General features: G+C 33.7%; 1 protein-coding gene and 1 pseudogene across 1 annotated transcript; both read left to right on the top strand.

Annotated features, from left to right (window-relative positions):
• Window positions 1-9,881: 9,881 nt before the first annotated feature.
• On the top strand, window positions 9,882-10,873 carry LOC100932560 (annotated as a pseudogene).
• An 8,599-nt stretch (window positions 10,874-19,472) lies between these two features.
• On the top strand, window positions 19,473-20,408 carry LOC100932823 (olfactory receptor 4K1-like). The gene has a single exon (XM_023498937.2). The coding sequence runs from the start codon at window positions 19,473-19,475 to the stop codon at window positions 20,406-20,408; it is 936 nt and encodes a 311-aa protein (XP_023354705.2).
• Window positions 20,409-20,746: the final 338 nt, after the last annotated feature.

Genomic DNA, 20,746 nt, shown 5'->3' with positions numbered 1-20,746 from the left:
ATGTATACACTATATACATATATATACCTTGTGCAAGGAACAATGGATCATAGCACTAGCAGGGAACAATGAAGAGCAAAGCTTGGTGAGGGATTCAGGCCTGATTTGAAAAAAAAAAGGTTCAAAAGAAAACAGAAAAATGACAAGTAAGGACTAAAATAAGCCACTGGTAGATTGAAAGTGGTCCGTTTATTTCTCTGCTATTGCTTCTACCCTTGTTGTGTCTATTCTTCATGATTTTAGATTAATGAATAGTGATATTTATAATCTTGTGAGCTCTAAAAGGTCAGTAAACACCAAATTCTAAGAGCTGAATTACATGCTAGAGTTTACAGATCAAATTCCAATGAGGCTCTAAAAAGTAATTTTATAAAGGTTCTAAATCTATTCTAGGACTTTTAGAAGACATCCACAAATTTTCAGAATTGAAAGTATAAGCTTTCCCTCTATACATGTGCTTATGTCTTGTACAAGTGTATTTATGTGTGTGTGTACATGCATCTCTCACAAGTGGATACTCATGGCTTCTCTACACTTTCTATTAAATGTATGTGTTTGTGGGAGCATAAGCTCAAAGTATATGAGAAAAAAAATTGCAATATCTCTTAATATATCCTTGATCCTGCCATATCTGGTTTTATCCAGAAGATTTCTCCCACTATCATCCTGTCTTTCTCTAATTTTTAATCTCTCCTAATATACTCATTCCTTCCATGTTCCTTTCATGCCATCCTTAAAAAGCCTCACTAGATCCTTCTATCTCCACTGACTATCATCCCATATCTCCACTTTCTTACATTTTGGTAGCCAGAGACTAAGGAATATTCCCAAAAGCTAGGGAAATGATTTAACAACATGCTATTGAATCATGTAATATCTGGCATAAATTTGCAACATATTCAAATGGCAACTAGTTTTTCAAATAACCTTTCCCCCAAAAAATCAGCTTTTTTTTCATTATTGTGAATTTAGGATAGCAGCTATGTTTATCTTATCATTTGTCTTTTTTTGTAAAATATTGGAATATCTTTGCCTTGTGACATATTTAGTGTTGCTGATGAATTCTGTTACCTTGAAAGTGCAGCCAGCCAGATTCAGATTCAGCCAGCCAGAAAAACTCCTAAAAAGTTACCACCAAAAACTTAGTATGCTAGGAAAGATTAATGAAGTATCATATTTGAAGCAATTGTCCCAGTACTCCCATTTTAGGGCCTCAGTGGAAGAATAGGGAGTTTTTTTTTTGGGGGGGGGTGTTTTGTTTTGTTTTTAAGAATAGTACTAAAAACTCCTTAACAGATTCTAGGAGTTTAGAGATGAATCATTTTAAGATTGTAGGAGAGAATTCTTGGGATTTGTGAATACATACAGCCATTCTGGAGAGGGATTTAGAACTATGCTCAAAAAGTTATCAAACTGTACATACCCTTTGACCCAGCACTGTTACTACTGGGCTTATATCCCAAAGAGATCTTAAAAAAGGGAAAGGGGCCTGTATGTGCAAGAATGTTTGTGGCAGCCCTCTTTGTAGTGGCCAGAAACTTGAAACTGAGTGGATGCCTATCAGTTGGAGAATGGCTAAATAAATTGTTGTATATGAATATTATGGAATATTATTGTTCTGTAAGAAATGACCAGCAGGATGATTTCAGAAAGGCCTGGAGAGACTTATGTGAACTGATGCTGAGTGAAATGAGCAGAACCAGGAGATCATTATATACTTCAACAACAATACTATATGATGATCAATTCTGATGGACGTGGCCCTCTTCAACAATGAGAAGAATCAAATCAGTTCCAATAGAGCAGTAATGAATTGAACCAGCTACACCCAGCAAAAGAACTCAAGGAAATGAGTGTGAACCACTACATAAAATTCCCAATCCCTCTATTTTTGTCTGCCTGCATTTTTTATTTCCTTTACAGGTTAATTGTACACTATTTCAAAGTCCGATTCTTTTTGTACAGCAAAATAACTGTATGGACATGTGTATATATTGTATTTAACATATACTTTAACATATTTAACATGTATTGGTCAACCTGCCTTCTGGGGGAGGGGGAGGGGGAAGGAGGGGAAAAATTGGAACAAAAGGTTTTGCAGTTGTCAGTGCTGAAAAATTATCCATGCATATATTTGTAAATAAAAAGCTATAATAAAAATTTTTTTAAATTAAAAAAAATCCTTTGTTATATTTTCCCCTACAACGGTAACTAAAATTACACAGAACCCACATATCATACATCATGTCCTGACAAAGGGAGAGATGAATCTCCCTTTCCTTCCTATTGTCTTTACAATCCCTGTTAATAACCAAGTCCTGTTTAAGAGGTTGCCCATTTCACATCTTTGGGAAAATCTAGTTAAAGTTTTTAATAATCCCCATTGAATGATGGACTATTGTCTGTTTACAGGTCACTCATAAAATGTTGACAGTCTTCCAGTTTCACTAAAAAAGTAGGAATTTATAAAGATCTATATTTTAAAGTAAATAAACCTATATTAGAAAACGAGAAGAATTTAATATCTCAAACTTCAGAAAGAACTTCTCTGACATGACATATATATATTATATATATATATATATATATATATATATATATTACTGGTAGGTGAGAAAACAAGACTGCAACGAATTGCATTAATAATAGATTCTGACCGGTCTTATTTTGTTTATTACTAAATGCTTTCTGAGAGGACATCAGGTTTCACATGGGAGTAAGTAAGTGCTGAGAGACTTAGGAGGGGGACTGGATAAAAACTGGGATTTTTGCTTTTTTAGCATGTAACATGATTTTTAAGGAACGTGTGCAAAAAGTCTATAGTTCTTCACTAAGGTCAATGATGAACTGTTGTAGTTATAAATAGAATGAGAAAATTTTTCATTTTCTCTTTTTCTCCTCTCTCTCTTTCTCTTCCTCCCTCCTTCTCTCTTTCTCTTCCTCCCTCCTTCCCTCTTTCTCTCTCTCTTTCTGTCTCTCTCTCTCTCTCTCTCTCTCTCTGTGTGTCTCTTTTTCTTCCCTTTTTTTCTCTTTACTGAGCTAGTAAAAGAATCTGTCATCTTATTGGCTTGAATGCTTTTTTTTTACTAATGCAAATTAATTCTCCTCTTTACTCTTTTCCCCCTCCCCACACATACACACTCATACACACATATGCCTTCTTATCCTGTTTAATTCTTGTTCATGCTTTCCCATACATTCTCCAAAGAGAATTCATCCTATGAACTAAAGATTAAATTGAAAATCAGAAGAAATTACTAGTATGATTATTTTTTACTTTGAAAAAGTATGTGTCTCTACAAAATATTCTAAAGTATTGCCCAAAGAAATGATGTGCTATATATGACATTGGTTTGTTTCTTTATGTTTAATCACTGATTTATTTATTCTTTTTGACATTCTCTAGTTACATCTGCATAATATACAAAAATCAGGCTAAAAAGGAAAATATTAATCAATGTGTTTCATGTATATGGGTTTATACACACATATATGTATATATAAGGGTATTTATGTATATATGTACATACATATATATATATATATGAAACAATTTGCTTGATTTATTTTTTCCTCTAAATTGATGAATTTGTTGAATTCTTAATAATTTGAATATTTTCCTCTGAGCTAATGGATTTCTTTGATACCCTGTAGAAATAGCCTTTATGCAAGGAAGTCTGTGATTCAGAATGGTCAAATGATTTCTAATTTCCTTTCTTATTTTCATTGTTGAAAATTAATTAAATTAGTAATCAAAAATGGAGGGGTTTTTTTTGAAGTTTCACTGGTGCCTTTTTATATCACCTTCTAATATATTTTCTTATACATTTTACCTTCACTTATATTTTCCCTCATAGAAGAGAAAAACAGTTAACAACATGCCCTTGCCAGGCAGTGTATGTAACATCCTACTCTAATAATCTTTCCCACCCCTTCACTGAGAAGAGGGAGGAATATTTTGTAATTTCACTTCTGGAAGTACAGTTAGACACTATAGATAATATCATTCCCTCTCCTCCCTTTTTTGGTGTTAATTTCATTTATAAAATGGTAGCATTTTTGTATATTGCACTTCTGATTCTCTTTATTGTCCAGTCTAGAAGTTAATTTTAACTGATAGAATTCGTAAAAATCCTGCCTTGTTTCTCTAAATTCTTGATATTTGTCACTAAATTTTCTATTCAGTTATTATATTTTTGGAAATATGTGACAATAATTTTGGGAAGTCATTTCATAACTTTAAACTTTAGTTTCCTCATCTGCAAAAAAAATGCAAAGGATGAATTGAGTTTTTTCTAGCTCTAAATGCTTTTTTTCTCTTTTAAACTGCAGCAAATTTAATTTCATTTAGATCTTTCTCCATTGAATAGTCAGAGTCATGAATTATACTTGGAAAAATGAACAATTATTGAGTTTAGGAGAAAGCATGCACGTGTGTGTGTGTGTGTGTGTGTGTGTTTATGTATGTATATGTGCATTTACAAGGTAGATTGAGAGATCTGGCACCCACACAATAAGATTCATTCAAATAAGTTAAAAATTTAGTTCCATAGCTTTAAAAAATTTTATCGTACTTTATCACTTGGACAAAACCAGCATTTGGTTGTAAACTTAGTGCCAGATATTATCATTGTACAATCATAGACTGAAATGTCTGAGATGGGCAAGAATCTCAGCATAAGAAAAGGGAAAAATCATAGTCTAGAGTCCACTTAGGGTTGTGTCTAAACATGCAAATAATAACTTAGATAAACATTATATCCTTCTTTTAGGTTTGCACTGAACTTTATGAACATTATCTCTTTTTATCCTACTAACAAGTTTGGGAAGTAGGTGCTATGATTATTCTCACTTTATAGCTGAAGAAATTGATTAAACAGAAATTACATGACTTGGCTGTGATTACCCAGCTAGTGAGTGTCTAATGTTATATTTGAGCTGAGGTCTTCTTATCTCCAGGCTCAGTACTCTATTCATTGCATCACCCAATAGTGAAAGAAATGGCTGAATGCTTATTTGGAATGTCAGTATAATCACTGGACACCAGGAGGCAACTTGATTTGGCAAAAAAAGAATCACATGGACATTCAAGGCAAACAAATCAGTTGGATCATGATGTAGTTGTCTGCTGTTTGTACTCAACTGCCATCAAAGTTCTTCCCAAACTGGGCTCTACTCTAGTTAACTTTCTCACTGTGTAGTCCAAATAATGGAGAACAGTTTCAAAGAGATGACATTGTTACTTTTTTTCATTAAGGAAGGAAAAGAGGAAAAAAAGAAAGGAAAAGGAAGGAAGGAAGGAGAGAAGGAAAGAAAGAAGGAAGGAAGGAAGGAAAGAAGAAAAACATTCATATAGCTCCAGAATACCTGAGCAAATTATAAGTAAATCAAGGAAAGGAATGAGATTTGAAGGTCTAAAAGGAAATATTTATCCTAGTTTCTTAGCTATAGAATTCAGAAATTTATGAGATACACACACATATACATAAACATTAATAATATTATTATGATGATGTAATTAAAAAGCATTTATTAAGTATTTACTATATATCAGGCCATAAAAGGAAGAACAAAATTAATCCCTACCCTTATGGATGTATAAATAAATAGATGTCAAGAGGAGAGAGCACTGGGACTGAGTTCAAATCTAGATTGAGGCACTTATTATCTATGTGGTCTTAGGAGAATCATCTAACCTCTCTCTGCTTCAATTTATTTAATTGTAAAATGGAGATAACAATAGCAGTCACCTCCCAGGTTCTGAAAATCAATTGAGATAATACTTGTAAGAGCACAGTGCTTGGCACATAATAGGCACTTAAATAATGTTTGTTTACTTCCCAAAGGAGAATAATATTCTAATGTGGAAAGATTGACATTAATAGTCATAATATTGTTGAACAGAATTATTCTCTTATTTCATCTCAGAGTGTATAATATACACTATCTGAAGTTAATAAAGGAGATCCTCTTCTACTGCCTTCTTTTATACAAGGGGGTTGTTTTTATTGTTTTTGAGTTGCTTCCAGCATGTCTGACTGTTCATGACCTCATTGGGGGTTTTCTTGTTAGACACTAAAGTGAGTTGCCATTTCCTTCTCCAGCTCATTTTACAAATGAGGAAACTAAGCCAAACAGGGTAAAGTGACTTGCACATAGTCACCCAGTAGTAGGTAAACTCAGGAAGGTGCCCTCTCTCATTGTACTCTCATTGTACCACCTCGCTTTCCTCTAAAGTGTGTGGGGGAGGGAAGGGGGTTAACGCGGGTAAGGGTTGCTTCAATTGACAGAGGGATTTTCTTTTTTTATTTTCAAAAGTTCACTGGAATTGGAGTCAGGTAGTCTGAGTTCAAAAATTCTGGTTCTATTATTGATGACATGTGACTTTGTTTAAGTAATTTCATCTCTCTGTGATTCATTTTCCTCATCAGTTATATGATGAAGTTGAAACAAATTGGCTGCCAAGGGCTTTTCAAGTTCTTTATTCAATGATTTTATGTCTCCCTTATTCTTTGTGTATGATTAATCTGCCTCATTCTCTTATACTGACATCAAAAGTGTGGTAAAATGTTGGAATGGAAGAATTTAGTGTATTTGTAGTGTCTTGTTTTATTCTGTGGGACAGAAATAGAGAAATAAATGCTTGCAAGACTGGGATGTTGAATTGAAAGGTGCTCACTTCTGTTACTTTTCACTAATACCGAATAATAATAGAATTTATTTGTATGATTTACAAAGTACACACAGTAACATTTGATTTTTACATTAATTCTGTGAAGTTAAATAATGGATTATATTTAATGACTATCACTGATATATTAGTACTAGCACTATTTTTTGGGGTATATGTGGAGATTTCTTCTGGACTGGAACATGACTGAATCCTTCCATCTAGAGGAAGTTATGTTTTGGATTTGGAGCCTTTACATATGTCTATACTATATGGAACTGAGATAAATGAACAGATAACTGATCCCACAAATAGCGTGTTGGTGGGAGCAAGTATGTAAGTGGGATAGGAAAATGACTATATTTCATGATTAAAACTGAATTGTTCTTTAGAATCGGTAGATAGAATAAAGCTTTTTTACTTGGGATTCAGAGACTTGCCTTTTCAAAATACTTAAAACATTTTTAAAAGGCTATTTCACTATAATTAACTTCCTTGATAATCCAATATATTTTTAATGCAATCAAAAACATTGTCACAAACAGTTGGATGCAACTGAAAAAAAAAAGTCTGATAAAATCAGACAACCAAAGATCCATGATATAAAAAAGATTAAAGACTCCTACATCCTATCCCCTAAATGTTGTAAATAAGACATTGAGACCCCAAAAGATTAAGTAATTTTCCCAAAATCATCTAGGGGAGTAAGCATTAGAATGAGAAGTTGGATGTGCATCCTCACTCTTGAGCTACATTTTTTAGGCTTCTTTTCATGAAGAAAAAAATCCCTCCAAACAATTCTCTTTCTCCTAAATATTCCATGTCCTTAGATTGTGTTTCTGACAAAAAAAGTAAGTAGAAAAGAGATTAATTTAACTTCCTGAAAATGATGAGAGAAGTGATATTTGAGACAAACCTTCTTGTTGTCCCCTGTATTTTGGGACAAAAGCAGGTATTTTTCATGAGTCATAGGACCTGAGTCCTGTGGTTCAATTATAGTCATTTCACTTTCTTTTTATCTCTGTCTCCTTCATTCCTCCTCTTCCTCTTTCTTCTTTCCTCCTTCCTCTCTCTTCTTTCCTCCTTCCTCTCTCTCTCCTCCCTTTCCTTCTTCTTTTCCCTTTTCCCCTCTTTCCTCCACTCTCTGTCTCCCCATATCTGTCTGTGTATCTCTTTTTCCCCCACTGTCCCTCTCTCTGTCTCTCTTTTTCTCCCTCTCTCTGTGTCTCTCTATAAGTCTCTCTTTCTCCCTCCCACGCTCTTCTTCTGTCTCCTGTCTCCCCCTCTCTTTTTCTCCTCTTTCTCTCCTCTGTCTGTCTCCTCCTCTCCCCTCCCCACCTCTCCCCTTTTTCCCCCTCTTCTCCTCTCCTTTTCTTTCATCTCCTTTCCTCTCTCCTCTCCTCTCCTCGTCTTTTCTTCTCTCTCTCTCTCTCTCTCTCTCTCTCTCTCTCTCTCTCTCTCTCTTTCTTTCTTCTTTCCTCCTTCCCTTCTTCACTTCTTTCTTCCTTCCCTCATCATTCTTTCATTTCCCTCTCTCCATCTCTCTTTCTCCTTCTCTCTTTCTCTTTCCATCTCCATCTCCCTCCTTCCCACTCCTCCATAAACATAACTGAACAAGAAGGTCAAATAGGATAGACCTACCTATTCATATTCATCTTCCTGCTGATGTTGTATAGATCTGACTGTCAGCACATGATAGGCATCAGATTTGAACAATTTAGTCATTTAAATGGAAAAAAAGATATCATGCCATCCCTTTCTATTCTGTGGCTCACCTTCTGAAAATCTTGGAAGACTTCATTATTTGAGTAATTGTTGTAAATGTCTAGTTTGGATGACTAACATAGAATTATTAATTCTATGTGATTTTATCCCTAGAACCACATTAGAAAAGTAAAAAATGTACTATCATGCATATGGAATATGGATATGGAAATCACCAGAGGGAATTTCTAAATAGTGCCTACTCTAATGTAATTGTACTGTAAGTATATGTGGAAAGATGATATAAAATAAAGTTAAAATATAGGGTGGTAAAGATTATGGAGGATTCCAAACTTTAGAAAAAAATTAGAAAGCTAGTGAAGGTTTTTGTGTAGAAAATATGAACTTCACTCAAGAAGAACATAAACTCCTTGAAATTAGGGGTTTCTTTGTTGTTTTCCACGAGTGTTTGTTTGTGTATACATGCATGATATGCGCATATATATGAATTTACAGATATTCATACATATGCATGTATGTGTGTGCATGTTTGCACAAATCTATAATTTTTTTTTTTGTTCAAGAGAATTTCCATTGTGAAAATTCCTTTTATCAATTCACATTATTTAAAGGTATAACATTAAAGATACTCTTTAAAAAAAAATTGACGGATTTCCCAATGTTCAAACAATTAGCATCTCTCAATAGTGGGACTTGAACATCAGTCTTCTTGGCTCTAAAATCAATACTATACCCTACAGAGGCAGGATATATATATTGTATTATATGTAATAGGCATCTAATAAAATGTTTCATAAAATGAATTAAATTATACTAAATAGTGATAAATATATCTGTGCATAATTAGTATTAATCTTAAAACTGTATGAAGATATTGGAGGGAAGAGAGAATGAGAGGAATATATTGTTTTCATTCATTTTGATTCTCTCTTATTCCTCCTCTCTTTTTTTTTATTATTTAATAGCCTTTTATTTACAGGATATATACATGGGTAACTTTACAGCATTAACAATTGCCAAACCTCTTGTTCCAATTTTTTCACCTCTTACTCCCCCACCCCCTCCCCTAGATGGCAGGATGACCAGTAGATGTTAAATATATTAAAATATAAGACTTACACAAACTGATGCTGAGTGAAATGAGCAGGACCAGGAGATCATTATATACTTCAACAACAATACTATATGATGACCAGTTCTGATGGACCAGGCCATCCTCAGCAACGAGATCAACCAAATCATTTCTAATGGAGCACTAATGAACTGAACTAGCTATGCCCAGAAAAAGAACTCTGGGAGATGACTAAAAACCATTACATTGAATTCCCAATCCCTATATTTATGCCCACCTGCATTTTTGATTTCCTTCACAAGCTAATTGTACAATATTTCAGAGTCTGATTCTTTTTGTACAGCAAAATAACGTTTTGGTCATGTATTCCTCCTCTCTTAAGGTTATCTCTAAGCAGCTCTGGCACCTGTGTCCATGGATGGAGCTAATTCGTCTTTTGTGTCTGCATTTGTGCTACTGGGGCTCTCCAGTTCTCGAGAACTTCAGCTTTTCTTTTTTGTTTTCTTCTCCTTGTTGTATGGGATGATTATCCTGGGCGATCTTCTCATTATGGTTACAGTGACCTCTGATGCTTGCCTGCACTCTCCCATGTACTTCCTGCTGAGAAATCTGTCCTTTATTGGACAGGAAGAAGGAAGAAGGAAAAAGTCAGTCCTCTTTTGCTACCCCAAAGATGATTGCAGACTTTCTGAATGAACACAAAACTATATCCTTCAATGGCTGTATAACCCAGACTTTTCTTTATTCATCTCTTCACTGGTGGTGAGATGGTGCTGCTGGTCTCCATGGCCTAGGATAGATATATGACCATCTGTAAACCTCTATATTATGTGACCATCATGAACTAGCAGGTCTGTATTACCTTAGTATTAGCCTCCTGGACTGTTGGGTTTGTGCACACCATAAGCCAATTGTCATTTACTGTGAATTTGCCTTTTTATGAACCTAATGTGGTGGACAGCTTTTTCTGTGACCTTCCCAGAGTGACCAAGCTTGCCTGCCTTGACTCCTATACCATAGAGGTATTAATTGTGGCCAATAGTGGGATTCTTTCCTTAAGCTCCTTCTTCCTTTTGTCCATTTCATAGGTAGTCATTCTGGTCACTGTTTGGGATAAGTCTTCTGCTGCAATGACTAAGGCATTTTCCACATTGAGTGCTCACATAATCATTGTGGTCTTATTCTGTGGGCCCTGTATCTTTATTTATGTGTGGCCTTTCACCACCTACCCAGTAGATAAAGTCCTTGCCATATTTTACACCATTTTCACCCCTATCTTGAACCCCTTTATTTGCACATTAAGGACCAAAGATATGAAGGCTGCCATGAAGAAACTTGTGACTGGAAAACTGAAGTCCAAGAAGATTTCTGAGATATCCATCATGATGAGACCTTCTCTATATTAAAACATACATCATCTAAAATTAGCTCTGTGCAACCCTTACTATATTTTTCAATTATTATTATTACTTTTCACCCTTAAAAGATAGATATGTGTCGGGGAGGAGGCAGTATCATAACTCATGGAATGTTGAAATTTAAAGGAACCATAAACATCTATTTTAATGCCCTAAGTTTACAGATAAGGAAATGAAAGTCAACAAAGGAAAAGTGACTTCAGCAACAAAACAATAAACAAGCACTAAGTTAAACTCTGGGAAAGATTTCTTAACATGGCATTCATTAATGTAAAAATATACTTTGATAACTATAATTCAATATAACTGGCTATAATCCTATATTTTTGTGATCTTTTATATTTTATTTTATGCATTTAAAAATATTATTCTCAGAAGTGGTCCATAGACTTCACCAAACAGTTGAACAGATCTATGACTAGATTAAATCCCTGTTCTAAGATTAAAAATCTTAGATTTTTAATTATATTACAGATTAAAAATCCCTGTTCAAAAGATATAAATTAAAAAATAAAGCAGTCTCTACTCACTAGAAACAGCAAAAGGCTATGATGACAGTTATAGAGAATTAATAGAGGAAGATGATAAGAAATTAGACTAGAAAAGGCAATGAGAGACAAAATTAAGGAAAGTTTTGGATTATATGGCAAGGAAATGGTACATCTGAAATTCAAATTTTCTCATGACTAAATTTAGTTTTCTTCTTCTTTATAATACTATAGTCATACGCATCAATTTTTCTTTTTTTATATACACAAGCAGACAGAAATAAGCTAAGTACTATAATGTCCAGAGAAGACTAAATTTAAATCCAACCTCTAACACTTACTAGCTTAAGAACTCTGGCTTTGTTTATTTAATGTTTCTCAGGTTCGGTTTTTTATTGGTGGTGTAATAATCAAACTTATCTGACAAGTTTTTGTGAGGATGAAATGAATGGATATATTTTATGCTCTTTACTAACCAAAAAAAATTGTACAAATGTTAGCTGTTATTATTATTATTATTGGCAAGATAATTGGGATTAAGTGACTTGTCCAGGGTCATACAGCTAGTATGTGTCAAGTGTCTGAGTCTGGATTTGAATTTAGGTCCTTCTGACTTCAAACCCAATGAAGGACTTGTGCCACTGTGACACCTAGCTGCTCCAATGTTAGCTGTTAGAAGTAAATTTATTTTTTCCCCTGTTCGAGGGAGTATACAAAGAAAATGATGGTCTGTTGGCCTGGCTATACATTGATTATTTATATCTCCCATGGACTTATTGTTGGGTAATTAAAAACAATTACTAAACCTGGATTCAGAGAGATCTGGATTTGAATTCAACGTCTGATAACCTATGTTAACAATCAAGTAATTGGATTTCCCTTGAGCCTCAGTTTTCTCATTTGTAACAGATACAAAAAATTTTCATGTTACCTTTCAAAACTCATGATGATTAAGCAAAATACTATATGTATTTACATGAGAAAAAAAGCTTTATAAAAAGTGGTGTTTTGCAAATATAATGCATTTCTATCATTTTTCTTTTTTATTATATAGTGGATAGAGTACTGGATTTGGATTCAGAAAGACCTGAGTTCAAATGTGATTTCAGACATCTAGTAGCTGTATGATCCTGGATAAGTCACTTACCCATTTTTGCCTTAATCTACTAGAGAAGAAAATGGGAAATCATTCCAAAAATTTTACCAAGTAAAACTCATGGATAATATATACGGTCCATGATGTCACAAGTAATTTGATGTAACTGAACAAGTGAACAACAATTTATAAACTGGAATACATTAAGAAGAATGTAATTAGAATGGGGAATGGTGACAAAACCATATTGTGATAAAATACTCCACTGGTTTCATTAGTGTATATCTCCCCTCCAAAGATGCAGATTGCAACCCATCCATGCCTGTCCATTGTTTGTAATGCCCATCTTTGTCCTTTCATTACTTCTCTTCAAGTGATTAATCAAAAATAAAGATGAAAATATAGAAATGTAATCTGATTCATATATATCTTATTATATTCATAGTTGGTTGGAAAATTGTACCCCAGAGGTCTTGATTAATAAACAGAATAGTAAAAATGGGTTGATATTTTATTCTTCTCATATTTGTGTTGTCCTTTTTGTCCTTGCTAAAAATTGGATCTAGAAGGATAAAGTTACCTTTAAACAGAAAACTATTAACATCTGCTTAGAAAATAGCACTATATTGTTACAGGGCTTTCATCTTTTTCTATAGAAATGTTGCGATATAGTAGAAAGAATTCTGGGCTAGGAATCAAGGGAACTAGATTAGAATTATAAATCCTGGAAAAATCAGTTGATGTTTCTGAGCCTTAGTTTCCTCATCTGTTAAATGAGGATAATTCTACTTAACTCACAAATTTTTTTAAGGAAAGCATTTGACAAATTATAAAGTACTATTATTTTTATCCTTATATTTTTCAATTGATCAGTGGACGTGTTTTTTAAATGGAAATATTCATTCTTCATTTTTTGGTTTAGAGATATTTTGACACCCCCCCCCAAAGAGCAATATTGTGTGTGTGTGTGTGTGTGTGTGTGTGTGTGTGTGTGTGTGTGATTCTGTAATTATTTATCTGGAAGAAAGTAAGTCAGGAGTTAGCAGAATAATAATAATTATTCTGACTTTAATTTTTTTCTTTATTTCCAACATAGTGCTAACACTAACTGACAAAAATAACCCTTACCTTTTTTGTCCCCTAGAAAGTTACTTTGCATAATTTAATAATTCCCACTGCAGGATGATTCTCCAAAGGAGGAGGCTATATATGTCCATAGTATAAAAATTGTGTAGTTACTTGATAGAGTGTAGTGTGTTGCTACTTCAGTAACTGAAATTCTTACTCCCAAGGGGCTTATAGTATAGGAGAATGAACTATAGGAAATAGATTTTAAAATGCTTAAACCAATAGAATATTGCATAATTTCCAGTGTGGAAATACTTATATTAAACACAGATATTTAGAATCAAATTAAAAGACATCGTTCAGAAAGAAAGCAAAACCAAAGGACTGAAAGGCAAGATTTTTGAAAACGTAAGTACATATGTTAGAATTCTATGTCTGTTTATGTGCCTGATTTAAGAATGTGCCAATAGTCTTCAAACCCTGAACTCCTTTCTCTTAAGGGGCAATTTGGTAGTCATGAGGCTTGAGATTTGAGTTCCGTTTGAAGAGTGCTGGTAGGGGTTCTCTGTCTCCTTGACACCATTAATGACACTTTCCTTTTCCTGTGGCCCTATTCTCCCTCTTTGAATAAATCATGATATCCTTGGTAAGAAAAAAAGCAAAACATGCTGGTATACTGAGACCAAAGGGAAAGAGAATTAAAGCCATTTTGCTTCTTTCCTCCCATTCCATTGCCTGGATTTTTATTTCAGAATTTCATTAATGACTAGACATCTGGAATTTTAGAGGGGACACTGTGCAAATGCAAAGACTGGCTTAGGTGAGGAAGAATTGTGTGATGAGCAGAACAAAAGGCTTGAGTATTTTGCATTGAATTTTTGCTCTGATATTTAGACAAGTTGCTTCTTCTCTGTAAACCTTATTTATAAAAAATTATCATAAAACCAGTAAATTTTTATTAGGTACTTACTGTGTGCTAGGCACTGTGCCAAGTGCTGGAGAATAAACATTAGAATAATGCTTGTGCTTCCTTCCCAGATTATTGTGAGAATGAAAAGCATCACGTTATGCATGTAAAGTTCTTTGTAAATTAATAAGCACTATGGAAATGTAAAGCTATTATTGCTGAAGAAGGTGAAGTTTCTATTTTTTAACCATCCCAACATCAAAGGATAATTGTAATTCAAGTCAAGGAAAAAATTCTTATATAATAAGTTTCCCCATCCCTTTATGAATACAACTCAATTGGAGAATCCAATGGGAGTTGGAAAGTCAAGCTGAAAAGTTACCTTAAAGCCCATTTTACATGGAGGAACAATGAGATTGTTACTTACCCTAGGTCACATAGGTCAAAAGAAGTCAAAGTCAAATCCTTTGACTCCACCTCCAATATATATTCTACTGGACCACACTGCGATCTTCACTTCTTTTAGGTTAGATTTAGTCTCAATATCACAGTGAAGCAACAATTCACTTCAGATTGAAAGACTCTGAGTATTTTAATTTCCTTATCCCTAAAGTGTTCTAAAAAATAATAAGCTATGATGTCTAGGAAACTATTTCATTTTAAAGAAAATCAAGGTGCCCTACATGAGTTTTTCAATATTTATATACTACTATCATACAACAATATTCTTTTTCTTAGAAAAATGTTGTGAAAGCAATGGAAATAACCATCACTGAATTTTTCTTATTTAAGATAAGGAAATTAATAGAAAGGTTAAATAACTTCAGGATAATTGCAAAAAAATCAGTGGCAAAGCCTCTTATATGTAATCATTAGCATATAACTACTATGGTAATTAAAATAATTTTTAAAATTATTTAATATACATTATTTTCTTTGTACATCCGAAATCTTGTAAGTTAAATAGCCCATACTTCTTACCTTACTTTATAGTTGAAGCAACTAAGGCTCAAAGACTTAGTTATTGTCACATTGTAAATATGTGTCAGTGGCAGAATCTAAACTCAGGTTTTTCTGACTCAAAATCAGACAATTTGCTCATCAACAATGCTCTGTTAGAATCACATCAGTACAGTCAGATCTACTGGGCTGATTGCCCACCATTAGTAGTTGACAGTCATTTGTGAAACTCTTCAGCATATTAGTGTAAAGTAAACAGAAATTTGCTGCAAAAAGGAAAATGGAAGCTAGAAGACATTCAAAATTTCTAGTATGGGAGATACTAGAGCTATTAAAGCTGAGGTATATAAAAGATCATGCACTAATGCTATCAACAATTTCACTTTCCTGTAACAACTCCCTTTTATTGTCCCTATCCTTTTCTTCCATTTCTCTTTCCTTTTATTCTTGTTTCAAATTCGCCCCCCCCTTTCCTTCTCATTGTTGCTCTGATATTGGTACAAACATGATATAAGAAATTCCACTTGTTTCATGATTTCCAAAGTTAAATCTTTCATATTTCTTTCAAAAATTAAAACAAAAATCTTTCATTCTAGGGATTTCTTCCTTCTCATCATTGCTAGTACTTTGCCTTTGGAGATGAAATACTCTCCTAGATTAACTTCAGAATTCAGTGAATAGAATTTGATCTGACTCCCAAAGGTCTGAACTCCATCTTTTGGAGTGGTATCACTATTATCTCATTAAACTCTCATTATATTTAACAGATTTTATGGCATCATTAATTTAGAACTAAAAGTGACTTTAGGTCATCTCTTCCATTCCCCTCATCTTGAAGATCAGAAATAGAAACTCACTTAAATGACTGGACCCAGGACACCTTTTTTTTTTTAAATCAGCATTTTCCCTTCACAGTGATAAAATATTGTCAACCACCATACTGATGTTAGACAGGAATCTCTGAATATTAGTGTTATATTTCATCTCAGCACTTTCAAATTTAACATGTATATGCCTGAAAAGGGCTGTCTTTAACTGGGTTTTAATTTATATTAATATTTCAATATGGGTACATGCTCTAGGCATGTTTATAGAGAAAGGATGTGAGAAAGAGAAAAATAAAGTGAGAAAACAGATGAAAATTGATGAGTGGGGGAGCATGGATAGCTGAAAGAGTCCTGCTCAGGGAATCAGAATGCCTGGGTTTAAATCCCAACTTGGTCATTAATTGGCTATGGGACCTTGGAGAACCCATTTAATATTAGGAATTAAGTGATGATTACTTTCATCTCTTTCAAAATATCTTTCTTACAACAGACATGTAGTTTTGTGATAGGAGCATATACTTTTTAAGAATCATGAAGTATTTCTTGGTTTTCTTTAGAGTTTAGGAGCTTCCTTGTCAAGATATCTTCATGGATAAGGAAGTTACTAGATAGGATTTTATACACCCAGATTTTTTCAATATGAAGTTAAATGATGACTTTAGTTTTCTGGTCTCTAAAATGTGTGTTGTAATTGGGAGAGAATAGGCTGATTTTTTATAAAGTCATATAAATAAAAAGTATTTAACAAAACATATATTGATGTTCAGAATAATTGCACAGGTCTAACCTCTATCATATTTCATGTTATCCAGGGGATGGGAGGGAGAGAAGAAAGGAGAAACATATTCAATACAAAGTTTTGCAAAGGTCAATGTTGAAAACTATCTTTGTATGTATTTAGAAAATTTTTAAAAACTATTTAAATAAGAATGCATGATAGGTTCATTAGAGAGATATTTTAAAAGTGCCAGGGGAGGTCAAAATAGAAGGCTTTTATGGAAAGGGTGATTTGGGAAAACAGGCATTTAAATTTGGATTTAAAGCTTGGGTGGAAATTCAACAGGTGATGAAAAAGAGGGAAGATGTTTCAGTCACAAAGAACAATATAAGAAAATGCATAAAGGTGGAAAAGCATGGATTTGTTTGGGATTCCACAAGTAGTCTTTTGGACTGGAGGATATAGTGTGCAAGGGAGAATTATATGACAAAGCTGAATAGTAATGTCAGATTGTGAAAAGGTCTTGATTGATGGACAAAAGACCTTGAACTTTACTTGAAAAATAATAGGGAGCTACTGAAAATATCAAGCAGAGGGATGATATAATGAGATCTATAGGAAATTATTCTGGCAGTGATATGAAGGTTTGGAGGGTGATAAAGTGGAGGCAAAAATTGCTGTCTAGAAGCTATAACAATGATGGAACTAGTTGTTAATGAAGAACTATGCTTAATGAAATAAGTAGAAATACAGATGATAAGATACAAGAAATAGTATGGAGGTAAAATTGATAGAAATGGATTATTTATTGGATATGAGAAATGAAAAGAAAGGAATAAATCAAAATAAGTGATAGGGACAGAAATAATGAAATCAGAAAGAAGAAAAATCTTAGGCGGAGGAAAATATTAAGTTCACTTTAGGATATGTCATTTGAGGTGCTGATGGGACTTGCAAGTAAAGCTCTCATATGGGCAGTGTGAGATGACAGTTTCTTAAAGTAAAGTTCAAGGTCTAACATATAGATGTGGAATTCTGGTTTAAAGATAATAATTAAAGCTAAGAATTTAATTAAACTGAAAAGAGAAAGAGAGATGAGAAAAAGGATCAAAAAAGAATTTTAGTGAACACTGGTGTTAAAGAATCAGGAAGAGAGCAAGTCAGCAAATGAGACGAAGAACAAGAATGCTTTTACAGACATTGGAGGAAGGTAGAAAAAGTTAGTGTTTCTGAAATCAAAAGAGAATGTGGGGAAAAGGGAATGGCTATAAGTGTATGCTAAAGTCAACTTGTCAAGGAGGATACTAGGGTGAATTTTGCTTAATCCTCATGAATAAAATGAAAAAGAAACCCATTTTAGAAAAGTTAGACTATCTCCCCAGCATATAGTCTCTTTCTCCTTTGTTCCACCTTGTCTATGGTAGTATGGTACTCCCCTACATTTAGAATTTGAAGATTTAGGCTTGTGTTATGGCTTAGACATTTACTTTGTGAGTAGCTTAGGCTAAATCAGTTATTCTTTGTTTTCTTAAGGTCTTTCAGGGCAGATACTATTCCATCTGCATTGCCTAGTACCTTAGTGCCTAGCACCACTCCTGGAATATACTTGATGCTTAATAAATGCTTTTTAATTATTTATTCATTCATTCCTGAAAATACTTGCTATCAACCCCCTAGCAGGATTTTTTAAAGTTATATTGAAATGATCATTATAAGAGGTAAAGGATTATTTTTAAAAGCTATTGTGTTAACTAATTGTCCTAAAAATTGCTCTCCTCACAATAATCCATGTTCCAAGTGAATAAAACTTCATTTATTCAGACTGGATTTCAAAACCTTTCACAATATGACTCCAATCCTCTAAATCTTACTCTTAGTACTCCCTGGATTGACCCTTTCTATTCTAATCAGACTGGTCTACTAAACATACTTTTCCACAGTTCCTTGTTTTTACCCTCATTCATATAATTTCCTATTTCTGAAATGCTTAATCCTTCTTTACTGCCTATTCAAACCTCTTTATTGTTCTACAGCCAGGTCAAGTTTTATTTCTTCTGTGAAGCATTTTTACCATTGTACCCTAAAATGAGTTCTTTTAGATTTTTAATTTATCTACCATTCATTTGTCATATATATATATATATATATCCCATATGATTTATCTTTCTAATGTATATATTTCAATTCCACTTTAATATGTCTACTAGAGTGCACTTAGGATTGGGAAGAGTAAAATAAAGGAAATAATCATCTACTATTATATTGTGTATACTGGAGCATGCAGAGTGTCTATTAGGGTATTATAGAATATAATAGAGTATTGTCCTCTATATGTAATAGAAAGCTCAAAATGCTTATTTATTATTACAAATAGTTTTATTATAAATGCATAAAATTGCAAAGTAACTATTTACCTGTATAAAAGAATCAGGTTGTTTGTAATGGAAATCATTACACAGTCAGTTAATTCTTTCTTTTCTGATTTTCTTCCCTTTAGGTGGTCACAACTTATAGACTGAATAAATGGCTGGAGGAAATCAGTCCATGGTGTCTGAATTTGTACTACTGGGCCTCTCTAATTCTCGGGAAGTTCAGTTTTTTTTCTTTGTGATCTTCACCATAGTCTATGTGGCATCTGTACTGGGCAACATTATCATCATCCTCACCATTGCCTCTGATTCCCATTTGAACTCTCCCATGTACTTCCTGCTTAGCAATCTTTCTTTCATTGACATCTGTCAGTCCAGTTTTGCCACACCCAAGATGATTGCTGACTTTCTTGTTGAGCACAAGACTATCTCCTTTGAGGGCTGCATGGCCCAGATCTTCCTTCTTCATAGTTTTGTTGGAAGTGAGATGATTTTATTGGTAGCAATGGCCTATGATAGATTTATAGCCATCTGTAAACCTCTCCACTATAGTACTATTATGAATCGGAGACTCTGCATAATTTTTGTGGCTTTATCTTGGACTGTGGGGATTCTTCATTCTGTGAGCCATTTGGCCTTTACAGTAGACCTACCATTTTGTGGGCCTAATGAGGTAGACAGTTTTTTTTGTGACCTTCCCATGGTAATTGAATTAGCCTGCATGGATACTTATGAAATGGAGATTATGACACTAATCAACAGTGGCCTGATCTCTCTAAGCTGTTTTCTGGCCTTGATTATTTCTTATACTGTTATATTAGTCACTGTCCGGAGCCGTTCCTCAAGTGGTTCCTCCAAGGCCCTCTCCACCTTAACAGCTCATATCACAGTTGTAATTCTTTTCTTTGGGCCATGCATCTACTTCTATATCTGGCCATTTAGCAGACTCTCTTTAGATAAATTTCTTTCTGTCTTTTATACTGTTTGTACTCCTCTCTTGAATCCCATTATCTATTCCTTTAGGAATGAAGATGTTAAGTCTGCCATGAGGAAATTACAGAGTCGGTATCTCAATTCCTGGAAATATTAGATGACCACCATGACAGAGAAGCTTCCTGAGACACATTCCCTAGAAAATCATAGAACTTAGCTACTGAATTAGTTTGTTTTCTTTATTATTGTCCCTAAAATGTGAAAATAAGTTGGATGAAATTTGTTCCTCATTTCATCTGATAATGAGGATTAATTATGATGATATGATCTTGACTAATAAGAACTTAATCTAAAATAGAATATATTGATTATGATAAATTACCAAGTTCCTCCCTTTTGCACAATTGGAAATGTGGAAGGTATTTGCTCTTCAAGTGGAGAATAAAGAATAGTTCCAGAAGGAACTGTAACATGGAGAGAGAAAATGAATATTAA

This window comes from Sarcophilus harrisii, chromosome 2 (assembly GCF_902635505.1).
Source record: "Sarcophilus harrisii chromosome 2, mSarHar1.11, whole genome shotgun sequence".
In the NCBI taxonomy this organism is placed as follows: Eukaryota; Metazoa; Chordata; class Mammalia; order Dasyuromorphia; family Dasyuridae; genus Sarcophilus; species Sarcophilus harrisii.
Note: the sequence above shows the minus strand (reverse complement) of the source record. Positions and strands in the feature narration are given on the sequence as shown.

Coding starts and splice junctions, on each gene's coding strand:
- LOC100932823 (XM_023498937.2), top strand. CDS start 19,473: ATGGCTGGAGGAAATCAGTCCATGGTGTCTGAATTTGTACTACTGGGC.